At 41.6% G+C, this 16,071-nt stretch overlaps 1 protein-coding gene across 1 annotated transcript in view; it reads left to right on the top strand.

The window, feature by feature from the left end:
* The window catches only part of ANKFN1 (ankyrin repeat and fibronectin type III domain containing 1), a 985,620-nt gene extending 972,995 nt beyond the window's left edge, over positions 1–12,625 (top strand). Inside the window, exon 19 of the mRNA XM_075347517.1 lies at positions 11,805–12,625. Within this exon, the coding sequence (XP_075203632.1) occupies positions 11,805–12,607 (803 nt within the window). The 3' untranslated portion in view covers positions 12,608–12,625. The remainder of the gene's footprint in view (positions 1–11,804) is intronic.
* The last annotated feature ends 3,446 nt before the right edge of the window (positions 12,626–16,071 follow it).

The following is a 16,071-nucleotide window of genomic DNA, read 5'->3' as shown; positions in this document are numbered from 1 at the left end:
CATTTACTATTTAATTGGCTGTAGCTGGTCACATGACCCAGCGACATCTCGCCACTTACCGGGATTGACAGCGCTGACTGACATCCCTGGAATGACGCTGCATGAGGTGATCATACATTGTCTATATTTTCTATGGGGCATTTAATTGATTAAGCGGTGGTTGAATATCTGTGGACAACCCCTTTAAAAAAATACTTTTTGAGGTAACATCACTTCTGGCAATAGGCTGTATCCTGTATTATCATCCCCATTCAAATAAAATAGGTAGAGCAGACATACGGTAGTTCATTCACAGGAGTGGCTTTGATTCTGGATAAGAAATAAGACCAATGTTTCTGTTCATATATAACGTATTTTAGATCTTTAATGGAATCTGCAATTAATACTGACACTAGTGATATGGCAATATGACTTTTAGGACAATAAAAATGGTACTGATGTTTTTTTTTTACTTGTGCATTATTAATGTATTGTTTTTCATAAAGGATATGGAAATAGTTTTGTATTGCTCAGGGGTAGAGATGAGCGAACCTGAAAGTAAAGTTTGGTGTTCATATCGAGCAAGGACTTTACAATAAAAACAATGTTCGAGTTCAGAGTTCGGGTGTTTTGCATATTCTAACCACTTGCTCGAGCATCGCTGTGCTCGGGTACGCTCGCTGATTCGCCAAGTGTGAGCTGCTTGCAATGTTTCAATGCTTTGCACTAAAGGGCAACAAGAGTGATCAGACGTAGTGTGCACCAAAGACAAAAAAATGGAAAAAGCCCACCCTCCATTTCCCTCAAGTGTACTGTTTATGGTTCATTATATATGGGTGGAAACAGGACCTGCCCAATTAGTGACTTCCATTGAGGTTCAGGTCAAGTCCGGGTCCAGAACTGAACTTTATCTAAAGTCCAGCTGAACCCACCAAATCAAATTCAACAGATCCGCTCGCTCATCTCTAGTCAGGGGTAGGGTTGAGTGAACCCGGACAATTAAGTTCGGGGTCCATAGGTGCTCAAACTTGAACCTGGACTTCTCACAGAAGTATGTGGTTAAGTTCAGAGTCCGGAGGCTGTTTGTATGCTGAATAAAGTTTCTTGAAAGGCTGCAGTGTAGCCAATAAACAAGCTATTTGATTGCGGGCACTTCTTCAGCCATCACAGCCATACTGAGTAGTGGCATGGCTGTAATTGGCTGGCCGCATTGTATCGTTAGGTCTATAAAGAACCCAGTGATGCGCTGTTCTATGGAAGTTGATAAAAAAAACATATCAAGTTTCCCTCCCTACATATGTTACATTTGCACTCTTTAGTGTCTTTCATGGGGTACTAAAGAATGTTTTGGCCTTGTTTAACTAATAAATAAGTAATTTAAAAAGACAACGTGGGGCCCCCATTTTTGATAACCAGCCAAGATAAAGCAGATAGCTCCAAGCTGGTGTTATCAGACTGGTAAGGTCCATGGTTATTTGCCCCTTCCAGGCCTAAAAATAGATCAGCCACCCCAGAAATGGGGCATCCATTCTATAAGCCAATTTTGTCTCTTAGTCCCGTCTCTTCCCGATTGCCCTGGTGTGATGTTAATTGGGATACTTTTTTTTATGTCAGCTGTGAATTGCCAGATGGCATCAAGCCCAACGGTTAGTAATGGATAAGCGTATATCAGACACCCCATTACAAACCCGGTAAGTATAAAGTAAAAAAAAACAATCAAAAATAGTTTCTTTGAATACACAGCTGACAGCAACCCCATAAACCATGGGCCTTCCCAAATAACCATGGGCCTTCTCAGCCTGTTAACACCAGTCCCCAGCTGTCTACTTTGCCTTAGCTAGTTATCAAATATATAGGGGACCTCACACCATTTTTTTTAATTAATTATTTATTTATTTATTTCATATCCACATTTGTTTACAAGGCAATTTTACTCATTTTATCCCCATTTTGCTACGTTTTGCACTCTAGCATGCAGGCTATTTTCATCCGCCCAGGGCTGCTTCTTGTGGCCCACAGGCACGTGCCCTCCATGATGATCTCAGCCGGTGTAGCAGCCACCACTCTTAGCACTTCATCGAAAATTCAGATGAACATTTTGCCGGCGTTCTGCAGTCAAGCACTCTTTGTACAACTATTCCACTGGCAGCCACTGGCCAATGAGAGGCACATTACTACAGAATGAAGACAAGCATGGGCACATTATTACAGGATGGGGACAAGGATGGGGCACATTAGTACAAGATGGGCACATTACTACAGGATGGGGACAATAATGAGCACATTACTATAGGATGCGGCAATAATGGGCACATTACTACAGGATGGGGATAATGATGGGCTCATTACTACAGGATGGGCACATTACAAGAGGATGGGGACATTACTACAAGATGGGGACAAGGTTGGGGACATTACTACAGTATGGGCACATTACTACAGGATGAGGACAAGGATGGTCAAATTACTACAGGATGAGGACAAGGAAGGGGCACATTCCTACAGGATGAGGACAAGGATGGGGCACATTACTACAAGAAGGGGAACATGATGGAGACATTACTCAAAGATGTTGGCAAAAATTACTATATGGGGCTAATTGTGAAACTATATTACTTACAAGAAAGGGATAGAATGTAAAAAATAAATAAAGCGTGAATTTTTTTTCTTTACCTTCAATTTTTTTTTATATTTAAACAATAAAACTACACATTTGTTATAATGAATGAGCGAAAAATATAAAAAAACAGTGATCCAAAGGTGTATTGAATAACAAAATATGATACCAACAAAAAGGTTACTTTGTCCTGCAAACAATGTGGCCCCCAGATTATTTTTTTTCTATGTGCGGCCCATATAACGAGCCAAGTTTAAAACCCCTGTTCTAGTGTATGCAAATAAAATTATGACGTTTTCTCAAGCTTCACCTTCTGACAGTCCATAAAAAATGCTCAATTATGGCAATCAAGTGCTGTCCGATTTTTTCATGAATTTAGGTTGGTGAGTTTGATCTGTGACTTGGATCAAAATTGAACATGTTTCCATGTTTTGGTGAGAAATACTCAGTCCACAAAACTCCATTGACATATGAACAGCTGCATATATTATAAAAGGTACAAGTTCTATCAGTAAAAACCGCAGACAGAACTCGTGTGTGAAAAATATGACATCTAAATGATCCCTGAATTCCTGGTGAACAGGTAAAGTCAATATGCCTGACCCTTGTTTTCTCTGACATTTACGTGGGTACCGTCGGATCCTTTCCCCTTCACACATTTCTGGTTCTCTTGAAATTTGCAAACCAAATATGAATAGAAGGAAAAATACCCTATTTGATACTCATAGCAAATATCCTCTCTTATTCACCAAATATGTAAACTGCTAAAGCAAGCGTAAAAAATCTTAATGATCGTTTATCACCTAATTCCACTTGCACACACTAAGAGAAAATATTCACATAAAAAAGCTATTTTTTCATATGACAGAGTCAACTCATAGAGAAAAAAAAACCTGTTTTTTTTTTTTTACAAACTGCAAATTTACAGACAGTTGGCAGTCCAATTGGGCAATGTCCCTACATATAGATTAAGAGCAGATGCTGATAATTAGATCCAGCATAAAGGACAGTGAAGTGGTACTGTGAAGTATCTCTGTACAGAGAATAAGAGTGCATACTGACAATTATACCCTGTATACAGGACAGGAAACATGGTACTGTGCAGTGTATATATAATATATACAGTGCCTACAAGTAGTATTCAACCCCCTGCAGATTTAGCAGGTTTACACATTCGGAATTAACTTGGCATTGTGACATTTGGACTGTAGATCAGCCTGGAAGTGTGAAATTCACTGCAGCAAAAAAGAATGTTATTTCTTTTTTTTTTTTTTTTTTTTTTTTTTAAATTGAGAAACGTTTATTCAGAGGGTCATTTATTATTCAACCCCTCAAACCACCAGAATTATGTTTGGTTCCCCTAAAGTATTAAGAAGTATTTCAGGCACAAAGAACAATGAGCTTCACATGTTTGGATTAATTATCTCTTTTTCCAGCCTTTTCTGACTAATTAAGACCCTCCCCAAACTTGTGAACAGCACTCATACATGGTCAACATGGGAAAGACAAAGGAGCATTCCAAGGCCATCAGAAACAAGATCATGGAGGGTCACAAGGCTGGCAAGGGGTACAAAACCCTTTCCAAGGAGTTGGGCCTACCTGTCTCCACTGTTGGGAGCAACATCCGGAAGTGGAAGTCTTATGGAACTACTGTTAGCCTTCCACGGCCTGGACAGCCTTTGAAAGTTTCCTCCCGTGTCGAGGCCAGGCTTGTCCAAAGAGTCAAGGCTAACCCAAGGAGAACAAGGAAGGAGCCCTGGGAAGATCTCATGGCAGTGGGGACATTGGTTTCAGTCAATACCATAAGTAACGTACTCCACCGCAATGGTCTCCGTTCCAGATGAGCCCGTAAGGTACCTTTACTTTCAAAGCGTCATGTCAAGGCTCGTCTACAGTTTGCTCATGATCACTTGGAGGACTCTGAGACAGACTATTTCAAGGTTCTCTGGTTTGATGAGACCAAGATCGAGATCTGTGGTGCCAACCACACACGTGACGTTTGGAGACTGGATGGCACTGCATACGACCCCAAGAATACCATCCCTACAGTCAAGCATGGTGGTGGCAGCATCATGCTGTGGGGCTGTTTCTCAGCCAAGGGGCCTGGCCATCTGGTCCGCATCCTTGGGAAGATAGATAGCACGGCCTACCTGGAGATTTTGGCCAAGAACCTCCGCTCCTCCATCAAGGATCTTAAGATGGGTCGTCATTTCATCTTCCAACAAGACAACGACCCAAAGCACACAGCCAAGAAAACCAAGGCCTGGTTCAAGAGGGAAAAAATCAAGGTGTTGCAGTGGCCTAGTCAGTCTCCTGACCTTAACCCAATTGAAAACTTGTGGAAGGAGCTCAAGATTAAAGTCCACATGAGACACCCAAAGAACCTAGATAACTTGGAGAAGATCTGCATGGAGGAGTGGGCCAAGATAACTCCAGAGACCTGTGCCGGCCTGATCAGGTCTTATAAAAGACGATTATTAGCTGTAATTGCGACAAGGGTTATTCCACAAAATATTAAACCTAGGGGTTGAATAATAATTGACCCACACTTTTATGTTGAAAATTTATTAAAATTTAACTGAGCAACATAACTTGTTGGTTTGTAAGATTTATGCATCTGTTAATAAATCCTGCTCTTGTTTGAAGTTTGCAGGCTCTAACTTATTTGCATCTTATCAAATTTGCTAAATCTGCAGGGGGTTGAATACTACTTGTAGGCACTGTATGTATATATATATATATATATATATATATATATATATATATATTATATATACAGATACTTAGAATTACACCTACAAAAAAAAAAATCATCTCACCCCTATGCATGAAGCCCCAGGAGGATTCAATTAGTTAAAGGTGGTGGATGTCGGCAGTCCAAGGTGATCCACAATGTTAGGCCCGTTTCACACGTCAGTGAAAAACACTGACGTTTTTCACTGGCGTGTAAAACACGCACATGTCCCTCCGTGTGCAGTGAATTACGGCACACGTGGGTTGTCTAAGTGCAATCCGGGCTCCGTTCTCCGTGGCCCGTGATTGCACTTAGAGATTAACTCACCTGTGCCTGCTCCCACTCTCCATGGTGCTGAACGCTCCTGCGGTGCAGCATCCGGCCGGCGCTGACCCCCGCAGCAGCTGCTTCCGGGTCGGCTGTGTCGTGCATCATGAATATGCGCGACAGTAATGAGCCGGCTCTGAAGCAGCAAGCTGCACGGGCTGCAGAGAGCGCTGCTGAAGCCGGGTGAGTAAAAATGTTTTTTATTTTAAAAGCACGTTTTTTTTCTGGCACGTGTTTCACGGACCACACCACTGCGTGGTGCGTGGGACATCAGTGATGCCAGAAAAAAATGGACATGTCTCCGTGCGGCAATCACGGACACGCGTGAACGCTGCACGGAGACACGGTCAGTGAAACATCACCGACGTGTGAGCAGACCCATTCACTATAATGGGTCTGCGTATGTCAGTGATTCTGGTACGTTTAAAAAAAAGCACAAATGTACCAGAATCACTGACGTGTGAAAGGGGCCTTAGAAGAGATTTAATCCAGCAGCACGTCCGGTGAATAAATTCAGATTTTTATTTTATGAATAAAAACAGCAATGGATAAATTAAATGCAAGGGGGTAATACTTCCTACCCCTTTACACATTTCAACCAGTAAGTCCTTACTCATAGGATGTGAAACACGTAAGCCAAACCCCAGAGTGTAGGAAGGATTGCCCCCCTTCATTTAATTTATCCATTGCTATGTTTTAATTCATAAAATTAAAATCTGATTTTATTCACCGGACGTGCTGCTGGATTAAATCTCTTCTAACACTGAGAATTACATCCAGTATGCAGGACAGGAAAAGTGGCACTGTAAAGTGTATCTATACAGAAGAATACATATACAAAGAATTACACCCAATATACAGGAGAAGAGAAGTGCTACTGTGCAGGGTATATATAGAATAATACAGATACTGAGAATTACACCCAGTATACAGGACAGGATAGGTGGTACTTTGCAGTTTATACAGTATATACAAAAAAATACTGGTACTGAGAGAATTAAATCATGTATATTTACAGAATACTACAAATACTGAGGATTACTCCAGAATACAGGACAGAAGAAGGGGTATTATGCAGTGTATATTTACAGAATACTACAAATACTGAGGATTACTCCAGAATACAGGACAGGAGAAGTGCTACTGTGTAATATATATTTAGAGAATAACACAGATAATTAGAATTACAGCCAGTATACAGAACAGGAGAAGTGGTACTGTGCAGTCTATATATACAAAAATAATACAGATACTGAGAATTACACCAGTATACAGGACAGGAGAAGTGGTACTGTGCAGTGTATATGATTCGCCCACCCCAGGGCCTTAGATGACTCGGTGTCGGGCCGGACTAGTCCGGGGTAGTCAGCGGTGGCGGGGCCCGACTTCGTGACCCTGGTGGAGTAAGTTAATGTGGCGATATTGAGGGAGATGGTGATAATGTTTATATAAGATTCGTGACGCCACCTGTGGTAATTTGTAGCTATGGAGCAGCAGCTGCTGGAAGGGACCTCCAGGGCTGATGTTACGGCAGCTGAGGTGTTTTTTGCTCTCGACAGGTAGAGCAGGTACCACGAGGAAACCTTTGGTGCTTGGTAAAGTCTATGGTGTTTGTGGACGAGGTGCAGGGCCGACAGGGTGGTATAAAGCAGATGACACAGGGCTTGCAGTTCAGATGTTTTACTCACTGTTCAGTTCAATTCAGCCGCAGACCGGTTGCCCACGGAGTGCCAGGATCCGCTGTCAGGGTCCGCCGCCAATCCCGGATAGGTCAAGGGTCAGTCCTGGTGTACCCCTTTTTGTGTGTGTCCTTTTCTGACTGACTTCCTAGGCTTCAACTGTATTAGCTGGTCTTAGCCTCCACCACAGGGCCTGTACAAAGGGGGTTGACCGCAGTCGTCTCTTGCCCTCTTCTCCGGGGGTCTGTGGCGGGAAGTGGACCTGGACGCTTGCAATGATCTCCCAGGCCTTCGGTTTTACTTTTGAGGAATTGTCTTTCTTCCCTCTGTCTAGTGACCGTCCCTGAATGCAGCCAGATCCCTCCACCCGATGTTGTCAGTGGAACAGGTCACGAGACAATTGCCCTGCCGTGGCCCTGGAATCCATTCTTCTTTTCTTTCAGGGACACCTGGTTCTAACTAGACCCCAGGATCTCCACCAGGAACCTCCTTCTGTCTCTGTCCTTTCTGTCTGCTGTCCTCTCCTGACAGCCCACATCCTCACTACTTCTCTCTCACTGCCTGACAGCCTGACTAGACTGCCCAGACTCACTGACTTTGAACTTCCTAGTTCCCTTTGTCTACTCACACTTTCTGACTCCTCCCACACACCCACTGACTAGGCCCCACCCACACTATTGGGACCAGAAATGGGACTTAAGGCCCCATGAATACATCTATGGGGGTTGCTGCCACTATCCCTGACCAAGGGTATGCCTACCAATTGGTGTGTGTGTAAGTTTTGTCTGTACACTGGTAGTTGACCCCATTCTTACACGGGATGGGATACCACACCTCTGGCTGAGGTGCAATATCTTCTGTGGTGACGGTAGCCTCAGGGGCACCACATATATACAAAACAATACAGGTACTGAGGATTACAAATAGTATACAGAACAAGAGACATGGTACTGTGCAGTGAATGTATACAGGACAGGAGAAGTGCTACTGTGCAGTGTATATACAGAATAACACAGATTCTAAGGATTACACCTAGTATACTGGACAGGAAAAGTGGTACTGTGCAGCGTACAGTATATATACAAAATAACTAAATACTGTGAAAATCACACCAAGCATACAGACAGGGGAAATGATACTGTGCAGATTCTACATATACAAAATAAGAGCAAATGCCATTTATTATGCCTAGCATACAGGATAGAAAAAGTGGTACTGTGCATTGTCCACATATACGGAATAAAAGTAATGACTGTAAATTGCAAAAAGCATATAGGACAACAGTAATGCACAATATCTGCACATATACAAAAAGTCAGATACCAAGAACAGGAGAAGTGGTACTTTGCATTATATAATATAGAGTTACAGCGTGCATAGAGAACAGAAGAAGTGGTATTGCGCAATGTCTATATATGCAGAGTAAATTCATAAACTGATAATTACACCCATCATACAGGGCAAGAGAATTGGCAGTGTTCAGTGTCCACATCTACAAAATAAGAGCAGATACCATGAATTGCACTTAGTTTACAGGACAGACGAAGTGGTACTGTTCAAAGTTTATGTATGCAGAATAATAGCAGATAGTGAGAGACACACTCAGCATACAAGGCACAAGATTTTGTTCTGTGCATGGTTCATATATACAAAATAAGACCAAATACTGTGAATTTGGCCTAACATATAGTACAGAAGAAGTGGCAAGGCACAGTATCCATATATACAGAACTAGAGTAGATACCAAAAATTATATCCAGTATACAGGATAGGAGAAGTGGTATGTGCACTTTATATATCAAATTATAACAGATACTAGGAACTAATCCAGCATAGAGAACAGAAGTTGAATTGTGCAAAGTCCATACAAAGAGAATATGAGAAGATTCCATAAGTTATATAACAAAAGAAGGGAATCCGGATCCTCCAGATAAAAAATTGTATGCTTTATTTATTCCATATTAAAATCCATGTTGGATAGAAAAATATAAATATATAACAAACGCATTTCAGGCAAATGCCCTTGTTCACTGAATTCAGTGAAAAAGGGCGTTTGACTGAAATGCGTTTATTATATTTTTATTTTTCTGTCCAACATGGATTTTAATATGGAATAAATAAAGCATACAATTTTTTATTTGGAGGGCCCGGATTCCCTTTTCTTATATTGCTGCTTCTGACAGTCCACGGTCAAGAGCCAGGCTCCAGCTAAGAACTTTCCACGGATGGAGGATTCAGTACAAAGCTGGTGAGCATATATGTGCACTCTTTCCATAAGAGTTATACTCAGCATATAAAACAAGGATGCATGGTACTGTGCAGTGTCCATATATACAAAAGAAAAGCAGATACTGATAATTAAATTGGGTATAAAATACAGAAGAAATGGTGCAGTCACACAAACACATCTCGACTTCTCAAGGAATGTGTGTGTGTGTGTGTGTAAACTCAAATAGAAGTGGAGACAGAAAAATTGTGTCTTATAGTCAGATATCAGCATGCTTGTGGAAGAAGAGAAGGTTCTGGAGGTCATACACTACCATGCATCTCTCGTTTTTAACAGCCTTTAAAAGCAACCAGCAACACCAGTGCTAGCACTTTCCATACCCCTTACTACACTTGCTGGTAGCACTGCTGTTTGTGTGAGATTGACTTACAGACTGAGGCTGATTTAGAGAGGAGCCTTGGAGAAAAACAAAGTCAAGACTAATAAGGAGATGTGGAGGTGAGGTGGTAAGCCCAGGAAGAGCACTCTCAGCCTTGATTGCCTAATAGTAATAGCTGATCTCCTTGTCGGCTCCTGCTTCCTTCCTCTGCCAGTAGTGGCTTAACATTCTGACTATACTGGTATACTAGTACTAGTACAATTGCACTTCACAAGCATAATACAAAATTTGAATAAAAAAATGTCACGACAGTACTTTCTTCTGCTGAACACTCTGAACAGTGGAAAAAAAGAAATTATTTTTATGAATTTATGCATGATTTTCAACTCAACCTTGTATATGCTGCCAATCAGTGGGTATCCAGGTCCCGAAATCGCTCAAAAATACACTCTTGGATGAATGAGTATGTCGTGGGCTGATAGATATTCTTGTAAGTCCTTTTGATTAATAGCTGTAGCTTTCAACCCAGTGCCCACTAACACCATAAATCAAAAATAGAAATAAGAGGTTGTAGAGGGCTCATTACAGAGACTGGAGACCATTTCAGAGTTATGTGTTTCCTTCGATGCACTTGCGGGAGTTACAAGCATCGGAATAAAACATCATTTAAAAAGTCACACTGTGATATAAACAGTACACACAGGTATGTTTAGGTAGGTCCTTGAGTCTCCAGTCAGTCCATGTCAATGTTTTTGGACTGTTACAAATGTTGACGTGCAGACTGGTTCCCTTAAAGAAGTGGTTCACCCCTTTTCATTGCTAACCACATCGATATTATGTTGGAAAACAAGGTTTCTCTCAAATACCTTGTGTTGCCTGTGAGCAGTGCTATTGCGGTCTGCTCACCCCTTCATGTGACTCTCGAGGTCTGTGACCTCTGATGTCCAGTGATGTCACATCAACTTTCAGATGACCTGACATCACCGTGGTCAGCTCCAGTCTTCCTGAGTCATTGGGCTGTGGGCGGCATTTCACCGCTCATCACAGCCCATCATGACTCCTGCGTGTGGCTTTCTGCAGTGAAAGAGAGAGCAGAGAGATGCTGGGCTGTGACAGTGGGCTGTGATGAGTGGTGAAACAACACCCACAGCCCAGTTACTAAGAAAGACTGCGTCCCTCCTCAGTTGAGGTGACATCATTGGATATCAGAAATCACGGAGCCCAGGGGTCACACGTAGGAGGTGAGTGGATTGCAATAGCGCCGCTCATAAACACTATTGGTAACACAAGATATTTGAGAAAAACCTTGTTTCTCAACATAATATTGATGTGGCCAGTAATGAAAAGGAGTGAACCACCCCTTTAAGTTATGACTCCTGAGACTTGGCAATTTGTACTTTCAAGCTCCTGGAATATTTCTGATTTCCTTTTTTTCATACCACTGTTTAAATACAATATGGAAAACATTAATTTTATAAGACACAGTTATCAGTTGTAATCTAAATGAATTTGTTCTTAAACATTACAAACATTATTACTAGGGATGATCGATTACCTCAAATATTCGGCTTCGCGAATATTTTCCGAATAGGTCGCCGATATGCGAAAATTCAATGTGCAATGTAAGTCTATTGGAAGCCCGAATAGTTCTGAATAGTTGTTATTCGGGTTTCTCATAGACTTACATTGCGCATCGAATATTCGCGAATAGTCGAATAGCAGCGACCTATTCGGAAAATATTCACGAAGCAGAATATTTGAAGTATTCAATCATCCCTAATTATTACCATACAATTGGAACATGCTTATTTTCATACATTATCATTGAAAGATTGATAACATTTACCCTCTACTTTTTATAGATTCTCAGACGGGCTCTGATGAAGAAGGATGCTCTGAGGTGTTCCTCCCTACAGACAGCGATTATGATTCCAGTGATGCACTGAGTCCTCGTGAACTAGACTTGGTTTACTCATCTTCACATGACATTTCTCAGCAAGCTGTGTCCGGCCTCAGTGGAAGCGCACCTGATGTTCTCCAAGTTCATGATATGAAACCTTGTTTGACTCTGAAAGAAGAATGCAGTGCTTTAGATCCAAACGCAGAGTTTTGCACCAGATATATGGAAAACCTCTCAGTAGTGGGTTTCCCATCAAAAACCACAGAGAAAACATCCAACTCAAAGCAGCACTTAAGCCTTTTAGGAAAAAAGAGGTCTGGGAAACATCAGCATTGCAACTACTTTAGTCGTCATCACCGCTGGCTTCGGGTGCATAGTGAATCTCAATCATTATCGCTCTCTGAAGGCATTTACACACAGCACAAGTCGAGAGCTGTAGATTTCAATGAAGACCCTACTTCTGGTCAAGAAATCTCATTACCGGTGGATAGCCCTAGAAGCACTTTTTTACCTCATGCTGCAAGCTTGCCAGAAGATGACAAATCCACGTACAGTGAATCAAAAACAAATGTGCGCAGAATTTATGTTGAGCCTTACAAACAGAGCTTATCTGAAGAAGAGGGTAAAACATGGACCTTAAATGTGGAGGGACCTTGTTCTCCTGCTATGGATCCCTCCCTGCAGGTTATTGCTGTTCCAGATTTGGAGCCTGATGATGAGAAGAACAACTTGCAGTTATCAGAGGTCTTCAGCAGCACATTATAATGTCAAAGAGACAAATTGTAGCAAATCTTAGAACATTTATTCAAATTTTAAGAATATTTCTACATTTTACAAGACCATCTCATCTTGCTGCTCTTCAACTGCACCTTCATAACTTGGTATTATTTTGTTTTGTGTTTGTAACTTTATATATAAAAAATTACTTCTGAACATTTGATGCACAGGAAGAGATGTACTGTATGTGTGTGAAACATTAGGGAAATTCTAAAATCTTACTTTACATGGTTAACTTAAAAAATACACTTAGCTAACTGTATTTCTGTTATGGCATATAGTTCATCAAAAACAACTATCACCCAACGTAAAGAATTGGCAATGCAGTTTGCAATTTCTAGGTTGAAGATATTATTAAAATTATGAGAAATAGAAAAGATTCTGCATATAGATGCTCTGCCAGATTGGGCCTCTATACAGTAAGTATGACTTAGGCTATGTGCGCACGTTGCGTATTTGCATGCAGTTACGCTGCGATTGGCACCGCAGCGTAACTGCATGCGTCCTGCGTCCCCAGCGTAATCTATAAAGATTATGCAGGAGACGTGCGCACGTGGCGTATTAGAGCGCAGCGCTTTGGCTGCTGCCCAAAGCGCGTGTTCTAAGAAGTGACATGTCACTTCTTTCGTGCACTCTGCATGCATCCCCCGCTCTGTCTATGGGAGGGACTGCACTCAGAGTGCATGAAATCGGCTTTTTTTTTTTCATCACGGACTCTTTCTGCAGCGATTTGAAGCGCACGTGTACATAGCCTAACAGGCCATATTTTGGGTTTCTTTATTTAAGGTACACTTGTTTGAAGACATGAAGTTTATAGTGGACTTTTCACTTTGTTCTTATATTGTACATGAAAAACGATAAAACTTTCTGTTTCCAGTCAAATGACCAGCCGACAGACATTTTCCCTTCCTGAAAAGTCTCACAAGTGTGATGTCACCACTAGGGGAAGTCAGCACAGTGTGTGTAATGAAATCTACCACAAAGTAGAACCAGAGCTGTCTGTACTGAGAACAACCACTAGAGGGAGCCCAGGCACACGGCGTCCTAGGTAACAGAAAGGTTGCTATGCGGAGTTGTACTAACTGGGTCAAAGCCGAGAGAGGGAGTGCAGTACAAGGGAGGAGGCGGAGTCAGGGTCCGGGACAAGCCAGAAGTCGGTAACAGGGAGAGCAAGCTGAAGGAAGCGGGCACAGGGACGGGACAACGAGCAGGATAGGGGCACGGAAGGTAAAACAAAATGGAGGAGATGGGAGACAGGGAGGGCAGGCAGAACGGACGCCAGGGAGGTCAGGAAGGGTCGGTGGAGGTAATGGACAGAATCTAGTGCACTTACAGGAACCAGCCGAGCATATGCAGAGCAGATCTATAACTGACAGCGTGATGATGGAAGGGATGTCCTGATAATGTGGTGAGCTCCTGGGAATGAGGCATGGAAGGAAAAGCTCCTCCCACGGAATGCCGACAACATGATCAGGTGACTGATACAGCTCTGCCACAGCAGAGTGCTAACAGTATCGTGACAACCAAGCATTAGAATAAAATTTGGCCTCTAGACAGAAACATGGCACTCAGATTGCAGTTAATATTATAGCTTAATTGATAGTTCAGCATACGACATTCAAGTTAGGGAAAGAGCAAATCATTGGCAGGTCCATCCCAATAAAATCAAAGCTTTATTCAGAAATTCATATACAAGGTAGGCTTATGAAACCTATATTTCATGATGATTTATGGACTTGCCTTTTATATGGATTTCTAAGTAAAGCCTTGATTTTATTTGGATGGACATGCTGATGATCTGCTCTTTTTCCTGCCTCATGTTTAAAGGGACTCTGTCACCACATTTGACCTATCTATCCGATTAATATGTGCATACAGGAGGTTACAGAATGCTGACAATAGTCTTAACTTTATGTCTCATATCATATGTCTTGTTGTTGAAATATCATCTTTTATCACTTTATGTAAATGAGCTCTTCCAGGCTATGGGGAAGATGCTGCCTGGAACATAACTCCACCTCCAGAAAATAAAAGGGGCGTTACCAGTGTGAGACAAGTAACTGACTAGGAGCAAAGAAACTTGACTTCTTTCAAGCACATTTTTTTGCAGCTTCGTGAGCTCTGCTTCATTGCAACAATGTTGCAACACTATATGAATGCAAGCTGGAGGCTGAAGCCGAGAGAAACCTGGAGAAGTGTCAGTTATAATCACACAGCTCTGCAGTGAGATCACAGAGCAGCCATCACACAGGTAACACCCCTTTTATTTAAAATAAGCTCTGGAGGTGGAGTTATCTTCCAGGCAGCATCCACCCCATAGCCTGGAAGAGTTAATTTACATAAAGTGATAAAAGACGATATTTCAACAACAAGGCATCTGACATGAAACATAAAGGTATGGCTTCAGCATTCTATAACCTGTATGCCCATACTAACAGTTTAAAAAGGTCACAGTGGTGATAGATTACCTTTAAGCTGTTCACTGATGTTTGAATTTGGCACCTCCCAGGTGGCTGCTGTGAAGCTATTACCCCATTGGCGTGGAGCGTGCAACATCTTTTTTGCTTCTTTCGCCATTCAAATTAACCCAGATATCAAGAAGAGGGCCCAGGCTTTGGGTCAGTGGTATGAGCCATCGTTCTTCACATGACTCCAAATGGCACAAGGCTGTGACTGAATGTCCAGAAGGACTAAAATGTTTAGATTGGCCACCTTCTTGATATCTGGAATAATTTGAATGTTATGTGCTGATCTATTAATAAAGCTATCATCTTCCCTGCATACTATCTTTGTATTCTGTTATTGGGATCTATCACTCAGCACCACCAAGTTTCAAGAGAGTTGAATACTTTTTTACTTGCCTGACTGTAGAGAAGCTAAGCAAGTCAAGTTCTGTTTCTTCAAAACCTAATTGGCATCAATTTGTTCAAAATGGCAGTTTTCCTCTGCAAGTAAAGCAAATAGCTGAGGGACGAATTCTAAAAGTGATATACCATGTGATCTACTTATCTTTGAGGCACTTATGCAGCAAAAAATATTTTCGAAAGTAAGACACCCCTTTAAATATATAAATCGAGTCTTAAGCTACCATACAAATTGATTGAAACATGGAAAGTGTGACAGATTGTTTATAAAGACAACATGAGAGGGGAAAAAAAGAGCACAGTTGCTGTGTTTGCCTTACGGTGCATACCAACGTTCTTTAAAGAGTATTTAATCAAGAGCACAAGTGTTGTTGGAAAATAGAAATGTGGTTTAAGTAGAGTTAATACCATTAATACTTCCAGGTTGATATTTCTTCTGTACATAAGACCTGAGCTGTAAAATAACCTGAGATAAACTATCAAACCTCCTTCCACTGCGATCTTTGTATAAACTACTTCAAACCACTAATTAGAGTACAAGACAAGTCATTTATTACTGGTATTTTTTGGCTCATGTGTACAGGCTAT

The sequence above is a fragment of the Anomaloglossus baeobatrachus genome, chromosome 5, assembly GCF_048569485.1.
Source record: "Anomaloglossus baeobatrachus isolate aAnoBae1 chromosome 5, aAnoBae1.hap1, whole genome shotgun sequence".
Lineage (NCBI taxonomy): Eukaryota > Metazoa > Chordata > Amphibia > Anura > Aromobatidae > Anomaloglossus > Anomaloglossus baeobatrachus.
Note: the sequence above shows the minus strand (reverse complement) of the source record. Positions and strands in the feature narration are given on the sequence as shown.